We start from the raw sequence: 13,588 nt of genomic DNA, 5'->3' as shown, positions 1-13,588 counted from the left end.
AGATGGAGATAAAGACTCTGTAATCAATCCGCTGAAGAATAATAGATGAAGGAGTTGCACTCTCGGTGATTGGGTTCATAACTTTTAATCACTAGAAACTTTAATCTGAAATGATGAACATGCAAAATGGCTCTGCTGTCCTTGGGTTTCTGCTTCAGATTTCAAAACTGGAAGAAAAAAAACGCCATTCTGGCAATCGTTTACAATTTCTGCCTAATTTCTAGATCTACAATATCTATTTGAAGCAGTAGTGAGAAAGGGAATGTGGGTCAACAACAGTTACAAATTGTGCGTCACCACTCTCCATTTACCGGATTGGTCTGGCTTCCAGCGGACTCCAAGCTGACGCGTTTCAAACTAATATACTGAAAATAGAGCTGGTGGGCGAGACAATGTTTGACGCTCACTCACTCAACACAAAAACAGGCTTTCATATGATGTATTTATCAATAATAATTGTTCAAGTTATGCTCTATTCTAGTCACGTTTAGTACAGTGACTTGACCCTTGCCTATTTAGAGTTAGTTGTTCTTCTAATCAGGAAACCGGCTGCACAGGGGACATGAAAGCAAGTCTTTGGCTTGACAGAAGAGAGACCGCCAACTTCCTGACGCTTAGCTCAGACTGTTTCAGCCTCTTTGAAGCCGGGAGCCCCCGGAAAAGAAATCTGTTTCTCCTGATTGGCTGCTGGGACCAGCTGAGGATGTAGAGGAGACTTTATCTTAATCAGGTATGAGTTGACTGTCGGGCTCAGCTTGGTGATGACGCCACAACAGCTGGGCTTCAGTGATGAGGAGTACCTAAACACAAGTGTTTTATTTTGCTCATTCAAATTAATGAATACTTATAATACTTATTTGGGAAAAATATTGATGCGAGTGAAACTTATCTTGTCTTTCTTCCAGTAGAAACATTGTATTTTACTTTGGTTCTTTGAACAACAACAACAAATAACTGCAAATATTAACCCTTTAGAAAGAAAGAAAGAAAGAAAGAAAGAAAGAAAGAAAGAATGAAAGAAAGAAAGATATACAGCATATACAATAGACTGCTTTGTGTAGTTGGCTGTGCTTTCACTTTCTGCATGAAGAGTTAAAAATAAGTAAGTTAACTGGCCTTTCATTCCATGAACCTTCTTGCTGGTTATTCTGTACCCTTGGGAAAAATGCCGGGAGCTGCAGGATGGGCTATTTTTAATCAATGAAAAGATAGATCCAGTGAACTGAGCAGGAAGATAAAATGTAGGTTACTGCCTTGAATACAGAGTGAGTTGCATCCTCTGTGTCGCAGGTTTATTTTCCGTAATATTATGTATTTATATGAAAGAGATAAAAAAATCTTGCCAGATTCATCCTTTTTTCTCATGCCATCAGTGCCCAGATATGTTGTACACTATCCAGAAGCAGTTTATCACTGTGCACACGTTTCAAATGAGGGAAAAAAAACAAAAAATTGCATCTGAGCAGGGCATAAAATCTGTCAAATTTCATTTTAGGCACCGGCAAAAGGAAGAAACTCTGCAGGATTGAGCATAAATCTTTCACAACTAGGCCACTGGCAATATGTCAGAGTTTTATGAATGCTATCTGGACATTTATGCATTTTTCCTCTCCTCCCATATTCGTGCCAGTTTGCCGTGAGACTGAGTGTGGGAAAGCTGCGGTGCCACTTCTGGTGGGGATATTGTTCTGCCAGTGGTGTGGCTGACGTATGATGTTTGAACCCACCCTTAAAGCTAACTTCCTGACCCTTTCAGTCTACAGATATACAAACTAATCAGAAACAAAGAGTTGATCAAAAAAAAGGAAATATTTCATCAACATCTTTGTGCATTGTGCGTCTCTGCAGCATAACCATTTAGTGAGGAGAAGAACATGTAAAAAGGGAACGGTATCGTTATTTACGTAGGAGGAATATTGATGAGGACATAACATCAGAACTCCAGAACTCATCTTACTCTTTCATCTTCATCACCCCTGCCATCATGCTGTGGCCACGTGCTGGCAGCATTATAGAAGCTGATTATCAGCCAATGAATGAATCACTCAGACCCCGTCGGCGAGCCTAACGGCTTTACGCATGATCGTTCCACCTTGCACTGTGATGGATGGGTAGACACTTCTAGGATGGATCTCCACGTGTTCGCTCGCCTCATGCGGTGCAGCACAATACGTTCCCCGCTGCAGTGACCATTGAGCTGAAATTTATGGGATTTTTTATCCTCAACCAGCTGTGGCGGCGTTCACCGGGAACAAAGCCACGACCAGTGTTTTCCTTCCAACTCCAGCACCCCATGGATTTAGAACACTGCTTCGTATAGATTACATATCGTGTCCATCTGTGTGTGAGCACTTTGAGCGCACACACACACAACCTTTAAATCAGATTACTCGTTGACCCTTGACCCCCGTGCATGTCTCAGAAACTCCATGATCACTTTTTAATCCTGTTAGAATTGGATTACCACAGAGGTTATCTGGACCCTGACACCCACACACACACTCTCTCCATCCCTCTTTAATACACTGCCCCTTATCTCCATGCTTGCGCTGGTAAGACAGAATCGAAATGACGATGATGAAATCAATAATTGGTAATGGATGCGATGAGAGACTCCTCTTCCAATGCAATTTGTTTTGAGAACGCAGACAAACTTGATGTTTACAATCACTGTCAGTAAATGATCAACCATTTGTTATTGGCTTAGTCATGATGAGTCATTGGAAGCATAATGTATTTAACAGGGAAGAACTAGGAAGAACAAAGAATCTACTGGTTTTAAATAACTTCAATTTGTTGTTGTATTTGTCTGTATTATCTTTTGGGGTGAGAAAACACATGAGAAAACAGTGAAAAACAAAAATCTGTATTTTAAAACCCAGAAGGATGTCTTGTGTCTGACTAAAGGTCAAAAGAAAACAAACAAAAAAACATTGAGTTTGCAAAAATATAAAGCACAGAAAACCAGCAAATCCTCATGTTAGAGAAGCTGTGTGCTCTTGAAATGTACTCTTGTCCTATTATTTTTGCAGTCGTGATAGTGACAGTGAAGGCAACATGAAGGGGGATGATGATATGCAGCAAAAGGTTCCCTACTGGAACCAAAATGGGGATGTTGCAGTTAAGTTGTATGGCTCTTTAAGTCTTCTGTGACTCTTTACCATTTAGGAACACAATGGGGTTAGATTCATGGTGATCACGGCAAATTTCACTTGTTTAGAATCACAGTGCTCTTTAGTGGCTCCACCTCAACACATGGCCCTCTGTGCTGCTGTGATATGGACGGGTTGTCCCTTCAGCACGGAGGACTTCTCTTCTCACAGGGTCTAAATCATCGGTGTTCCTGTGCAGTGAAGTGTTTACTTCAGCGGCGCGCCAGCCCAAGATTAGCATTGTGTGAATAGGACTGTCTGCCGCTCTGCGTCTTTGTACTTAATTAGCACTCTCGGTCAGTAAAGAGATGGGAATTTATTAGATCTTGGACAGACAATGGGGCACTGAAAAGAACTTGGTACCACAGCAGACCTGTTCAGATGAGTTACCTCCTGAAGTAGAGCGGTTCAAAGGAGAAAGGAGCAGAAAGGAAGACAGTAATGGTAATAAATTAGGGAGGTAAAATGGATTGATGACATGATATTAACTTCATAAATACTAGAAATTAGGTTAAACAATGGCTGGAGGTGGCTAGAAAAAAAGACATGCTAACAGGAAAAGAACAAAGAGGTGATGATATCCTGAAATAATGTACAGCTCAGTATCCATTAGCAGTGCTGTTTTTAGGATGATTGGCTAATCCATCTCATTACTGCTGTCAGGGAGCCGGAGGATGCACTCTGCTAGTAAAGGTTGTAATTCAGCCAGTCCTGATTACGTTAAGCGATGGCAGTTTATACTGCAGATGTTTATTAGAGCCGAGCAGGCCGGCCACTGCACATGCAGCAGACAGGCAGGCTGGACCAGAGCCCAAATATTTAAAGCAGACTCAAGTGCAGTGTTTTGTATTGCAGTTAATATTGCTGTTCTATTTGTGCAGAAAACAACGTAAACTAAAAGGTGGGTTTATGGAGGCTGACCACAGAGTAATGCACTTTAGTGTAGAGCCGTGTGTGTTTGTGCAGACACTTATCAGAAGTCTGTCAACTGAACTTAACACAGATGCAATAACAAAAACAACTGTTTTTATTGAATTTCCATAATAAATGTTGAAATTGTTTGGGAAAAGTTGTTTAGATTAGCTTCCATTACTATATGTGTAGATAGTTCTGTCTGCATGTGGTCGGTTGTGTAAGAACGTACTGTATACTCTCATAGCTCTGTGAATGTACTCGTTTAATTTATCAAATTTAAAAACAAAAAAGGTACCATGGGGCTTTTTTCACCTTTTTTTCACCAATTCCTGTTTTCAAATTTCGGCTGATTGTCAGATTACCACATGTATTTGAAAACAACCAATATTTAAAAATAATGAATGACATTAACTTTGCAAATGTTTTGAGGAGTAAGATGCACTCACATGTGTTGGATCTCAATTAAACATGTTGGTGAGAAATACTTCATGTAAACATGACTTTGTGTGCAGGAAAACTTCACTGTGAACCCGTTTTATCCGACGTAGCGCTTCTGATAATCTGATTAACAGGAATGTTGGTGACGGGTTAAAAATGTTCATCTATTTTCATTATTTTACACCGAGGAGGGCAGAGTGGAAAATCTGTACACTTTATTCCCTTCTGCTAATCATAGAAACTGTAAATATTTCATTCATCAAAAGATTATCCCGACAGATCTGTTTATAGCAGCTGCACAAAGACATGAAATATCTGCTCCACCTTAGCTGTATTTTTGGGAGACGCAATCATTTCCATTCCACCCTAAATCAAGCAGTAATCTTGGAGAAAAAAAACCCTCTTCCTCTCTTTGTCCACATCTCCTTTGGGACTGATGTATTATAATAATGAATAATGACTTTTACGTCATCCAATCAGGTTGGAGAAAATGTCATTAGGTCCCTTATATTTTGAATGTTCAATGTATATTTAGGGAATGTAGGTTCCAACAAGAGGCCCAGTGTGTGCCTGTAGGCAGCAACAGCACTTGAAGAAGCAAATCACTGGTGGTGAGATCACTGTTTGGGAGGTGGTGGAGTGCTTCATTTGCATATTGAAAAGAAACAAGCCCAAACACTGAAAGACAGCCAATTTTCTCGCCACTAAAAGCAGTGGACAGGTGAAAGAACACCTCGCACTCTCACAAATGGTTCTTAAAAAAAAGTCTCTTTTCAGGCTATGATGGAAATCCCTCCCGATTTTAACCCCTCCACCCCAAGAAAAAAGAAAATTGAACAGACCAACCCCGTCCTGTACTTTGAGGATTGTGAATAGAGCGCCCTGCAGCCTGCCTGCCTGCCTGCCCCACATACGGTGGCTGAATACAAAAGACCCCCCTCTGTAAGAGCAATCACTACGGGAGACCACTCTATCTGCACCGCTGCAGCGACAGGCCTCAATGAAGCCGTCAGCACAGGCTCTACTGTCACACACACACACACACACACAGACACAGACGCACCCGCACGCGCACAAACACAAAGACAGACCTTGCATGTCGCCATCTATTTCTTTAGCCCGTATAACCACAATGAAACACACACACACACAAACACGCGCACACACACACAAACACACGCACACACACACGCATACACACAACCAGTACTTTCAACCCATTCCCCTCGTGGCCAATGCTTTCTTTTCATCCTCCAGTGCCGGGCGGGATCAGGGAGGGAGATGAGTGGTTGGCGCTGATTTGAATATTTAAATTATTTATCACCAGAGAGTATTGAGATCCAAGGCCTACCAGGGGACGCGAGGGAGCTGGGTGAGGGTGAATCGAGCCATGTTTGGATTTGATAATGTGCTGTTATTGCTTGAGGGGACACTGGGAAAAACATGGCCACAATTGCAGAATTTGGTGGACATGCTAGTTATTCAGTTTCAGGAAGGAATCTAAATCTTTTCATTTCCATTTTCAAGGCTGAGGCGGTATTGTAATGCGAGATTGCTGTAGTCTCTCAGGACATTATTGTAAATACGGCATTCATAAAACGTTCAATGTTGATAATCTTTACATTTCAATGTATGTTTATTGCCCTTATATGATATAAGGGCTCCCGTCGTCATATCATACGTCGCACTGTACTGGGACTGTAAAACGTTTTATGAATAATAGCTCACTGTGGAATTACAGAGAAAAAAACTGGATGATGTAATGCACTGGGTCTTTAGAAATATCAGACAAGGGAGAGTTCCCCTTTGGCTTGTTGCAACTCAGAGCCTGAGAAGCACACTTTCGCAGAACAATCCTGGGAAATGAGGGAATTTACTACAGCTCATGTGATGACAAGGCTGTTCAAGGAAATTACATTTAAATAAGGATTAACACATTGAGCAATTCTCACTTTAACACCGGATTCATCAGGTTGTGTTTTCTTTCCCCCCCGCATTGTCAGTCCTTCCCTTCTTACCTTTGCTGCTCTCATGCTGGGTGCAGGCTGGCAGCTCGATCTCTCCCTCCCTCTTCTTTATGCACTCAGCACTAAGTTACAATCTCTAGACAAAGGAAGTCCTCGGCTGGCCCCCTGTCGCTGTCTTTTCCCTTTCTGGTGCGCCGTGCACGAGAACAGAAACAACACTGACCGCAATCGAGCCCTGAGAAAAGAAGATTGCCATTAGGCCAGTGTGATCAAAACACACATGTTATGACATTCAGAACCATACATTTTCCTGTTGCAACATGCAAATACATTATTGCCTGGTGCAAAAATAAAATATGTGTAGTGGTTATTGTATTATTGGTTTCTTTGATATATATCAGTTTTACTTTCACTAGAAGGTGATTTGATTTTAGTTTTTTGTTGCTGCAGTATACTTGAGTATGCTTGGTCTTGTTAGGTGGCATTGTCTACGGCTAAGTGTAGTTCTTATGAAACTCTTTAACCTTTTTGCATCAAGTTACTATTATCTTCCATCAATCTGATTATGACTATGAATTAATAATGTAGTAATCATACAAAAAGTCCTCTGTCTTTGTTACATCAGGTATCCTTCCTATTTTCTTCTGACATTCTGCTTCAGATTTTATTTTAAATTTTGCTGCAATCTGAATCTGAATCTCTTTAGCTGTTGTGATTGCTTGTGTGTTTGATTTTCACCCAACTTCCCTCTGCGTACCCGCCGGGTGAATGGGGGAGCTCCGGGCATCGGTAAAAACGTGTAAAGATATTAAAGAAAAAATATAAATTAAATCAGATGTTGTGATCAGATACCTGCTAGAAACCGATGAAATCATGTGTCTCGAAGTCAGTAGACAGTTCACTGACAGAACATGGAAAAAGCATTTACATTAAGCTGACAAATCCAATTCTTTTTAAAGTTGACAGCCTGTTTGTAATACCTATGCCAGCTGTATCTTTTATTTATAACACTGTATCTTGTGGGGGAGTTGTGGTAGCTGCCATCCATCACTCTCCATGTGGTGAACCTCATTTGTTGCAGTCTGTGAGTATACACGAACGAGTTTGTATTCCCAGTAATGATCCCCTAATTATGAGAATCCACAGCAGCCTCGGGGGTGTGAAGTCACCTGAGAGTGCGAGTGTGCAATGCACCTGTGACATATAGGCACATGCTGCGAGTGTGAGCGAGAGCAACAATGCAGACGTCTGTGTATTTAATCACACACTCTGTGGCCTGTTTATTACATTTGGCATCCTCATTGCATTTGTCTATTAAATTCCACTCATGACTATCATCAGCAATGTGGGAAACATATTATCCCATGTGGCCGTGCTGTACATACGTGTGTGTCCAACAAAAAGTATTTGGAAAATAAATCACCTGTTCATACTTACATGTTAAAATGATTAGTTTAGAATACTTTATAGTAACGATTCTATTTTTTCTGCTCCTTTTAGTCGAGCCATTAAGACCAACCAGGACCTTCTTCCTGAGACTCCGTGGACCAACATCCTGTTTGACGACTTCTGGGGCACCCTGCTCTCTCACAGCGGCAGCCACAAGTCCTACCGTCCACTCTGCACCCTCTCCTTCCGCCTCAACTACACCCTGCATGCCCAGCGTCCCTGGGGCTACCACCTGCTGAACGTGGTGCTGCACGGCCTGGTCACCGCCCTCTTCACGGCCTTCAGTCGCCCGCTTCTCGGCGGCGGACTGTGGAGCCTGCTGGCTGGCCTGCTTTTTGCGTCTCATCCGGTTCACACTGAAGCGGTCGCTGGTGTGGTTGGGAGGGCGGACGTTGGCGCCGCGTTGTTCTTTTTGCTGTCTCTTCTCTGCTATGTGAGACACTGTGGACTTCGCAGGGACCCACGTGGGACTTTTCAGACCGGGCGATGTGGCGGCAGCTCAGCCGGCTGGTGCTGGGGCTGGATGCTGGCCAGCCTGTGGTGTGCTGCTGCCAGTATGCTGTGGAAGGAGCAGGGGGTGACGGTGCTGGCCGTGTCGGTCGTGTACGACCTCTTCGTGTTTCAGAGACTCCGGTTGCGCCAGGCGCTTCTCCTCCTGCTTGGAAAGGTAAATGAATGCATGACACGCGGAATGCCATCTTCCCTGGCTCTTGGCGTCTCCATCAGTTTCCTCTTTATTCCCTCAGAGGCATACCTCATCCAGCCAGCTGTTGTGGTTTCTGTATGGTGGATTAAGTTTTGTTTGTGCATGCTGTTTGCTTTTCATTAGGAGTGTAATTAGGAAAGCTGTTTGCCGATGCAAAAACCGCACAGTTGGTGAATGAAAAGTAAACTATTGTCATTTGTCATCTGCTAAACGGGAAGAAACGATATGCACAGAGGAAGTTTTCCAATTCCTTGCAACGCTGCCACCAACTTCAGTTTGCTGCAGTAAATAGATGCACATTAATGCAAGTGAATTTAGATTAGGATCTCAGCCTTAGTGTGTGTGTGTGTGTGTGTGTGTGTGTGTGTGTGTGTGTGTGTTTGTTTCAAGAGGGAGAAAGAGCACAGGAAAAGCTATTTTAAGGGTGAATTGTTTTGCGTTCAATATAAGGTGACGAAAGGTATGTGCAGAAAAACAATAACACATCCTACTCTAGTAAATGATTTTTCCCCCCACTTGTCGAGTAAGCTGTACAAACAATGTACACACGCACATACACACACTATTTGTCTTCTGCAAGACTCCCTTTTCCCCTTCAAACTCAAGTTATTTGTGGAGGACAACCTTGAGGCAGTGACTCATCTGATTATGGGGATCAGTGTTTGACTGGAAAAGCTCCTCTCGTAAGCACTCTACATTTGATTAGAGAAACTGCTCCTTAGCCAACATGATGGCCCTCGTAAAATGCATAACTAGCGCAATAAAAAGTACCCTTGGGTTTACTGAGCAAGGACAGTCTGGCTCTCAATGGTGATGATGCTTTTTCATAGTGGTTTCTTCTTGAGGAAACATCTATAAATACCTTCTTTTTTTTTAATAGCAAGGTTTGTGACGTAACCTTGCATAGCTCATCACAAACGTCCTATGGAACTTTCTGGTGTATGCAAACTGCAGACCAGAACAAACTTTACAGACAATCTTATTGACACAGCTAGCCTCCAAATGAAAACATGTTCTACCTTCAAGTGTGTCAGGCTTTACCGTACCTGTGGGGCAGCTTCTCCTGTCGGGGTTTCTGGCAGAAAGATAACCCTCAACTGTTATTAGTGGGCCTGCGATGAGCGGCCCAGAGAGATCAGGGTGGGGAGAAAGAGGGAGTTATAATGTTTTCTCTTCTCAGTGCTCGACTGTGTGTGTGTGTGTGTGTGTGTGTGTGTGTGTGTGCGCTTTCACAAACTTCAAGACCATGTCTTCCAAGTCATTTATTAAAGCTGCTAAATCACATTGTGTATGATCACATCATCTCAACTTAAATCCTAAAAACAAAAGAAATATCAAAAAAAAAAATCTAAATTGACTGAGGAACGTGAAACCCTCCTAAAATGCAGTATTTGTCGTGATGTATTGTATCACCAGGCATTCACATGTTTTTGTCTGGCCATGTGCAAACAGAGTTGAGCCAGAGACTTCCAGCACCACTTTTTTCCAGTCTGTTGCATTACAGCCTGAACGATTTCATCACCCTCAGTACTCGTCAGAAGCCTTTATGAAAAATCCCATTTCCCTGTGTATTTATCCCACTGGAGAGCAGGGATATCATCAGCAGCCTCCGCCTCTCTGTCCAGACACAATGGCCCTAGCCGGCATCCCTGTGCCAGCCTGTCAGGTCCTGGTGCCAATCCCCCATCGCCGCCTCCAGCACATCTGGCTGGTTTATCACTCTGGCAGTGCCCTCCTCTATTGCCCGGGTCACAGATATCTTGGCAGGGAGCTGGTTATGTGCTGTGGCCGGCCACGGGGGCAATTGTTTCCTCGATTATGAGCCAGACATCTCAGGACGCATGGGAACACAAAAGGGAGAAGGGAAACTATGCCCTCACTTCCTTTCCTTTATCTGGTCTGGCTCGTTCTCACCTACTGTGCCCTAAAAGCACTTTGGGAATGGACGACCATGGCGTCTGCTGTATCACACTCTGCCACTGAGGCACACTGTCAGTAGCCATTGAATTTGACGGTAGATGGAGAGGTTGAAAACATTCTCGGTGGAGAACAATGCAGCATGTGCTATTTCGTATTTAAATAAAAAATGTCTCATCTCTTCCACAAGGAAGCAAAAGATTGTAAAAAGCTCCACGTGACGCTATCTGACCGCAAATCAGCTGGAGAGAGATGTGAGAGCAGGAGACAGATGTGCTTCGCTCTTGCCAGCACTCCATTTCTCATCCTATTAACTCCCTAATCAGACTGAGATGAGATTTGAAATGAGACGAGGTAGAACGGAGGGAGTGTTAGGAATTGGAAGATGGAGACAAAGAAAGGTGTGGCGTTAGCGCTGCAGCCTATTGAGGGCAGAATGAGAATGAGTCTTACAGGCCAGTATCATAAGAACATTGTTCTTTCCACTCAGTTTGTCAATGGCTAAAACAAACAGGTTGATGAATGAGGCACCAGGCTTTAGACAGGTCCAGGGAAATAGTTTGCTTATGTTGGTATTAGGGAAGGTCGAACCTCTCTGCTAAGCTTGAGGTAAACTGTAGAACTTTGGCAGGCAAGAGTAATTTCATTAGAAGGGGATTTCAAGCATTTACTTTACTGAATAACAAAAGGTCAGGGCTTAGACCTTGTGTTGAAAGCACTAAATCAAAAAGGTGTGAAATATAATTCCTCAAATAATCCTCCATACTCCTACATAATTTTTTGATTCTCATTTTACTTGAGGCACATGGGCATTAGAGGGATTGTATTGTGTTCTTAAAGTGTTGCTGACTCCTCCCTGTTTGCCTCATCAAGCTCTCAAATTAAAGTTCAGTATAACCAGCTAACGGTTTGAAGGATGTTGTCCCAATTATCTCCTAAGCAGAAGCATTTGGCTGTAAAAGGACGCCTTCTGTTGCACGTTCTGCTGCATGCTCTTTATTTAGCCTGCATTCGTGGGTATGCCATATCACTGGAATGACAAAAGTAGGGCATCATCTCATTTCTTATCCTAAACATACCTTACACAAACTCATACTTGCACAACCTTGTTTTTAATTGTTGGTATAGCTGTTGTTGCTCAGGGTTAATTGTTGTAACTAAAAGGGTAAAGTTATTGTTCTTCTGGTGCTAAACCGCTTTAGGTGACTACCCTCTGGGCTGCAGCGGGGGAAACCGCACTGAAACCAAGACAGAAATCGGATTTGTGATCTAGCCATTGGTGACGCATATGTGGATCGGGACACAAGACTTTGAAGTGTAAATGGAGCTAATCTGTTTGTGCTTCTTGCATGAGACCCATTGTATTGTTTAACCTGGCTATGCAATTTGAAGATAATTATCCTTAATAGTACAAATTAGCAATTACAACAAAACCAACAAAGCTGGATGTCATTTGATCAAGATCATTAAGGATCCCCACGTCATCGTAAACCCCCTTTTTTCACAGTGATGTCCCTATCTTACTCAAACAGGAAGCTCTTTAAATGTCACGTTAACACCACCGGCGCCCTATGCCTTCACCAGCTGTCTTGGTGGACAGCACGCGAGGCTTCAACCTGTGACCATCTCATTACAGTTCCCTTTGCCAGCAGCAGTGAGGCTTTCATGGAGAGAACTAATGGGGTAATTAGGTCACTCTATCAAAGTCAGCCCTGTCAATGCCAGCCAATGCTGCTCTCTGATGACTTGGGGGAGTTGCGCCAAGTCAGCAGAATCCAGTACACATAAGAGAGTTGGAAAATGAACTGGATGCATGCCTCATTGTACCTTTCATCCCAATTTAACATGCCACTGGTAATGCATCAAATAGGAGCACGGCTGGATGTGTGCTGTGCAAATACAGCGTGTCCACAACTTTGAAGGCCTTTCCATGCACATGTTGCTGAGAAAGAATTGCTCCACAGTCAGGTTATGTAGCTCCCACCTCAACTTGAACGCAAGACCAAAATATATATATACACCTTTTAATATTTAATTAATCTTTTAGTCCTGATAAGTAGTTGGCAATAAAATGATATGGTTGGCATGATATTTTTTCTTTAGCATTTGAGTTACAAGAAATCTAACATTTTCTAAATAGATTTGGCAGCATATAAGATGTTGATTAAATGTTCCTAAACAAGTGGTAGAAATCCCATCCCTGATAAGCCTAGTGTTTCTGGAAAGAGTTATGAGCGATTGGAATGGGATATGACTTTAACAAGGAAAGTCCGGAAGATTGATCCCCTGCTGTCTTGCATCAGTCCACAGCAGCTTTAAACAGTGCGCGTATGAACTCAGCCGTATCCCGCTGTTTCTTCAGGCATGTTTTAAACACTCTGCACGCTACAGTGTCAACAGGCAGACCACACATTTCTGGGATTAATAAAACGAGAGCTAATAATGAATGGCACCGTTAAAAGATGAAGGCTCGGGAGCTTAATACTGTATGTTTATGTGCGGGAAGAGAGAGACGGAGAGAACGAGAGAAGGGTTAATTCAGGAAAAAGTGGATAAAAACTGAAAGTGGAATAAAAAGTAGTAGAGGAAAAAAACAAATTGACTCTGAATTTCCAAATGAGGAAGTGTAAGAGATATGTGAAGGTTCAAAGGCTTGGCGCCAGCGGGATGTTGCATTTGACAGTTGGCTGGGGATTATGCCAGCCGTCCTCTATGGATACACACAGATCACATGAAGGCAAATCAATCATAGCTAAAACATGTTCCCATGGATTTATGTTACAGTAAAGCTGAACAGCAAAATTAGAAAAAACTTGAAAGTAAATACAGAAAGTACCCCCATGGATTAGCTATGGCTAACTGCGTTTGGATTTCAGTGCAGGACAGTTTAACATACGGTAAATTTCTTGCTGGACTTTGTTTTGGCACATCATTAAAAGGGCTACAAATAAGGAATACTTGTAATTGTAAAAAAAAATCCCTGAATTTTACTTATTTTTATTTTTCTAGTTGAAGCCAATAAATTATCCTGATCATATTTATTT

The 13,588-nt window shown here is 42.5% G+C and overlaps 1 protein-coding gene across 1 annotated transcript in view; it reads left to right on the top strand.

The window, feature by feature from the left end:
• tmtc2a (transmembrane O-mannosyltransferase targeting cadherins 2a) overlaps window positions 1-13,588 on the top strand; it is a gene marked incomplete at both ends in the record, with an annotated part of 44,816 nt that overhangs the window by 13,680 nt on the left and 17,548 nt on the right. Inside the window, one exon of the mRNA XM_079236102.1 lies at window positions 7,973-8,588. Within this exon, the coding sequence (XP_079092228.1) occupies window positions 7,973-8,588 (616 nt within the window). The remainder of the gene's footprint in view (window positions 1-7,972; window positions 8,589-13,588) is intronic.

The sequence above is a fragment of the Taurulus bubalis genome, assembly GCF_910589615.1.
Source record: "Taurulus bubalis genome assembly, chromosome: 20".
NCBI lineage: Eukaryota > Metazoa > Chordata > Actinopteri > Perciformes > Cottidae > Taurulus > Taurulus bubalis.
This window is presented reverse-complemented; position numbering and strand designations above follow the sequence as displayed.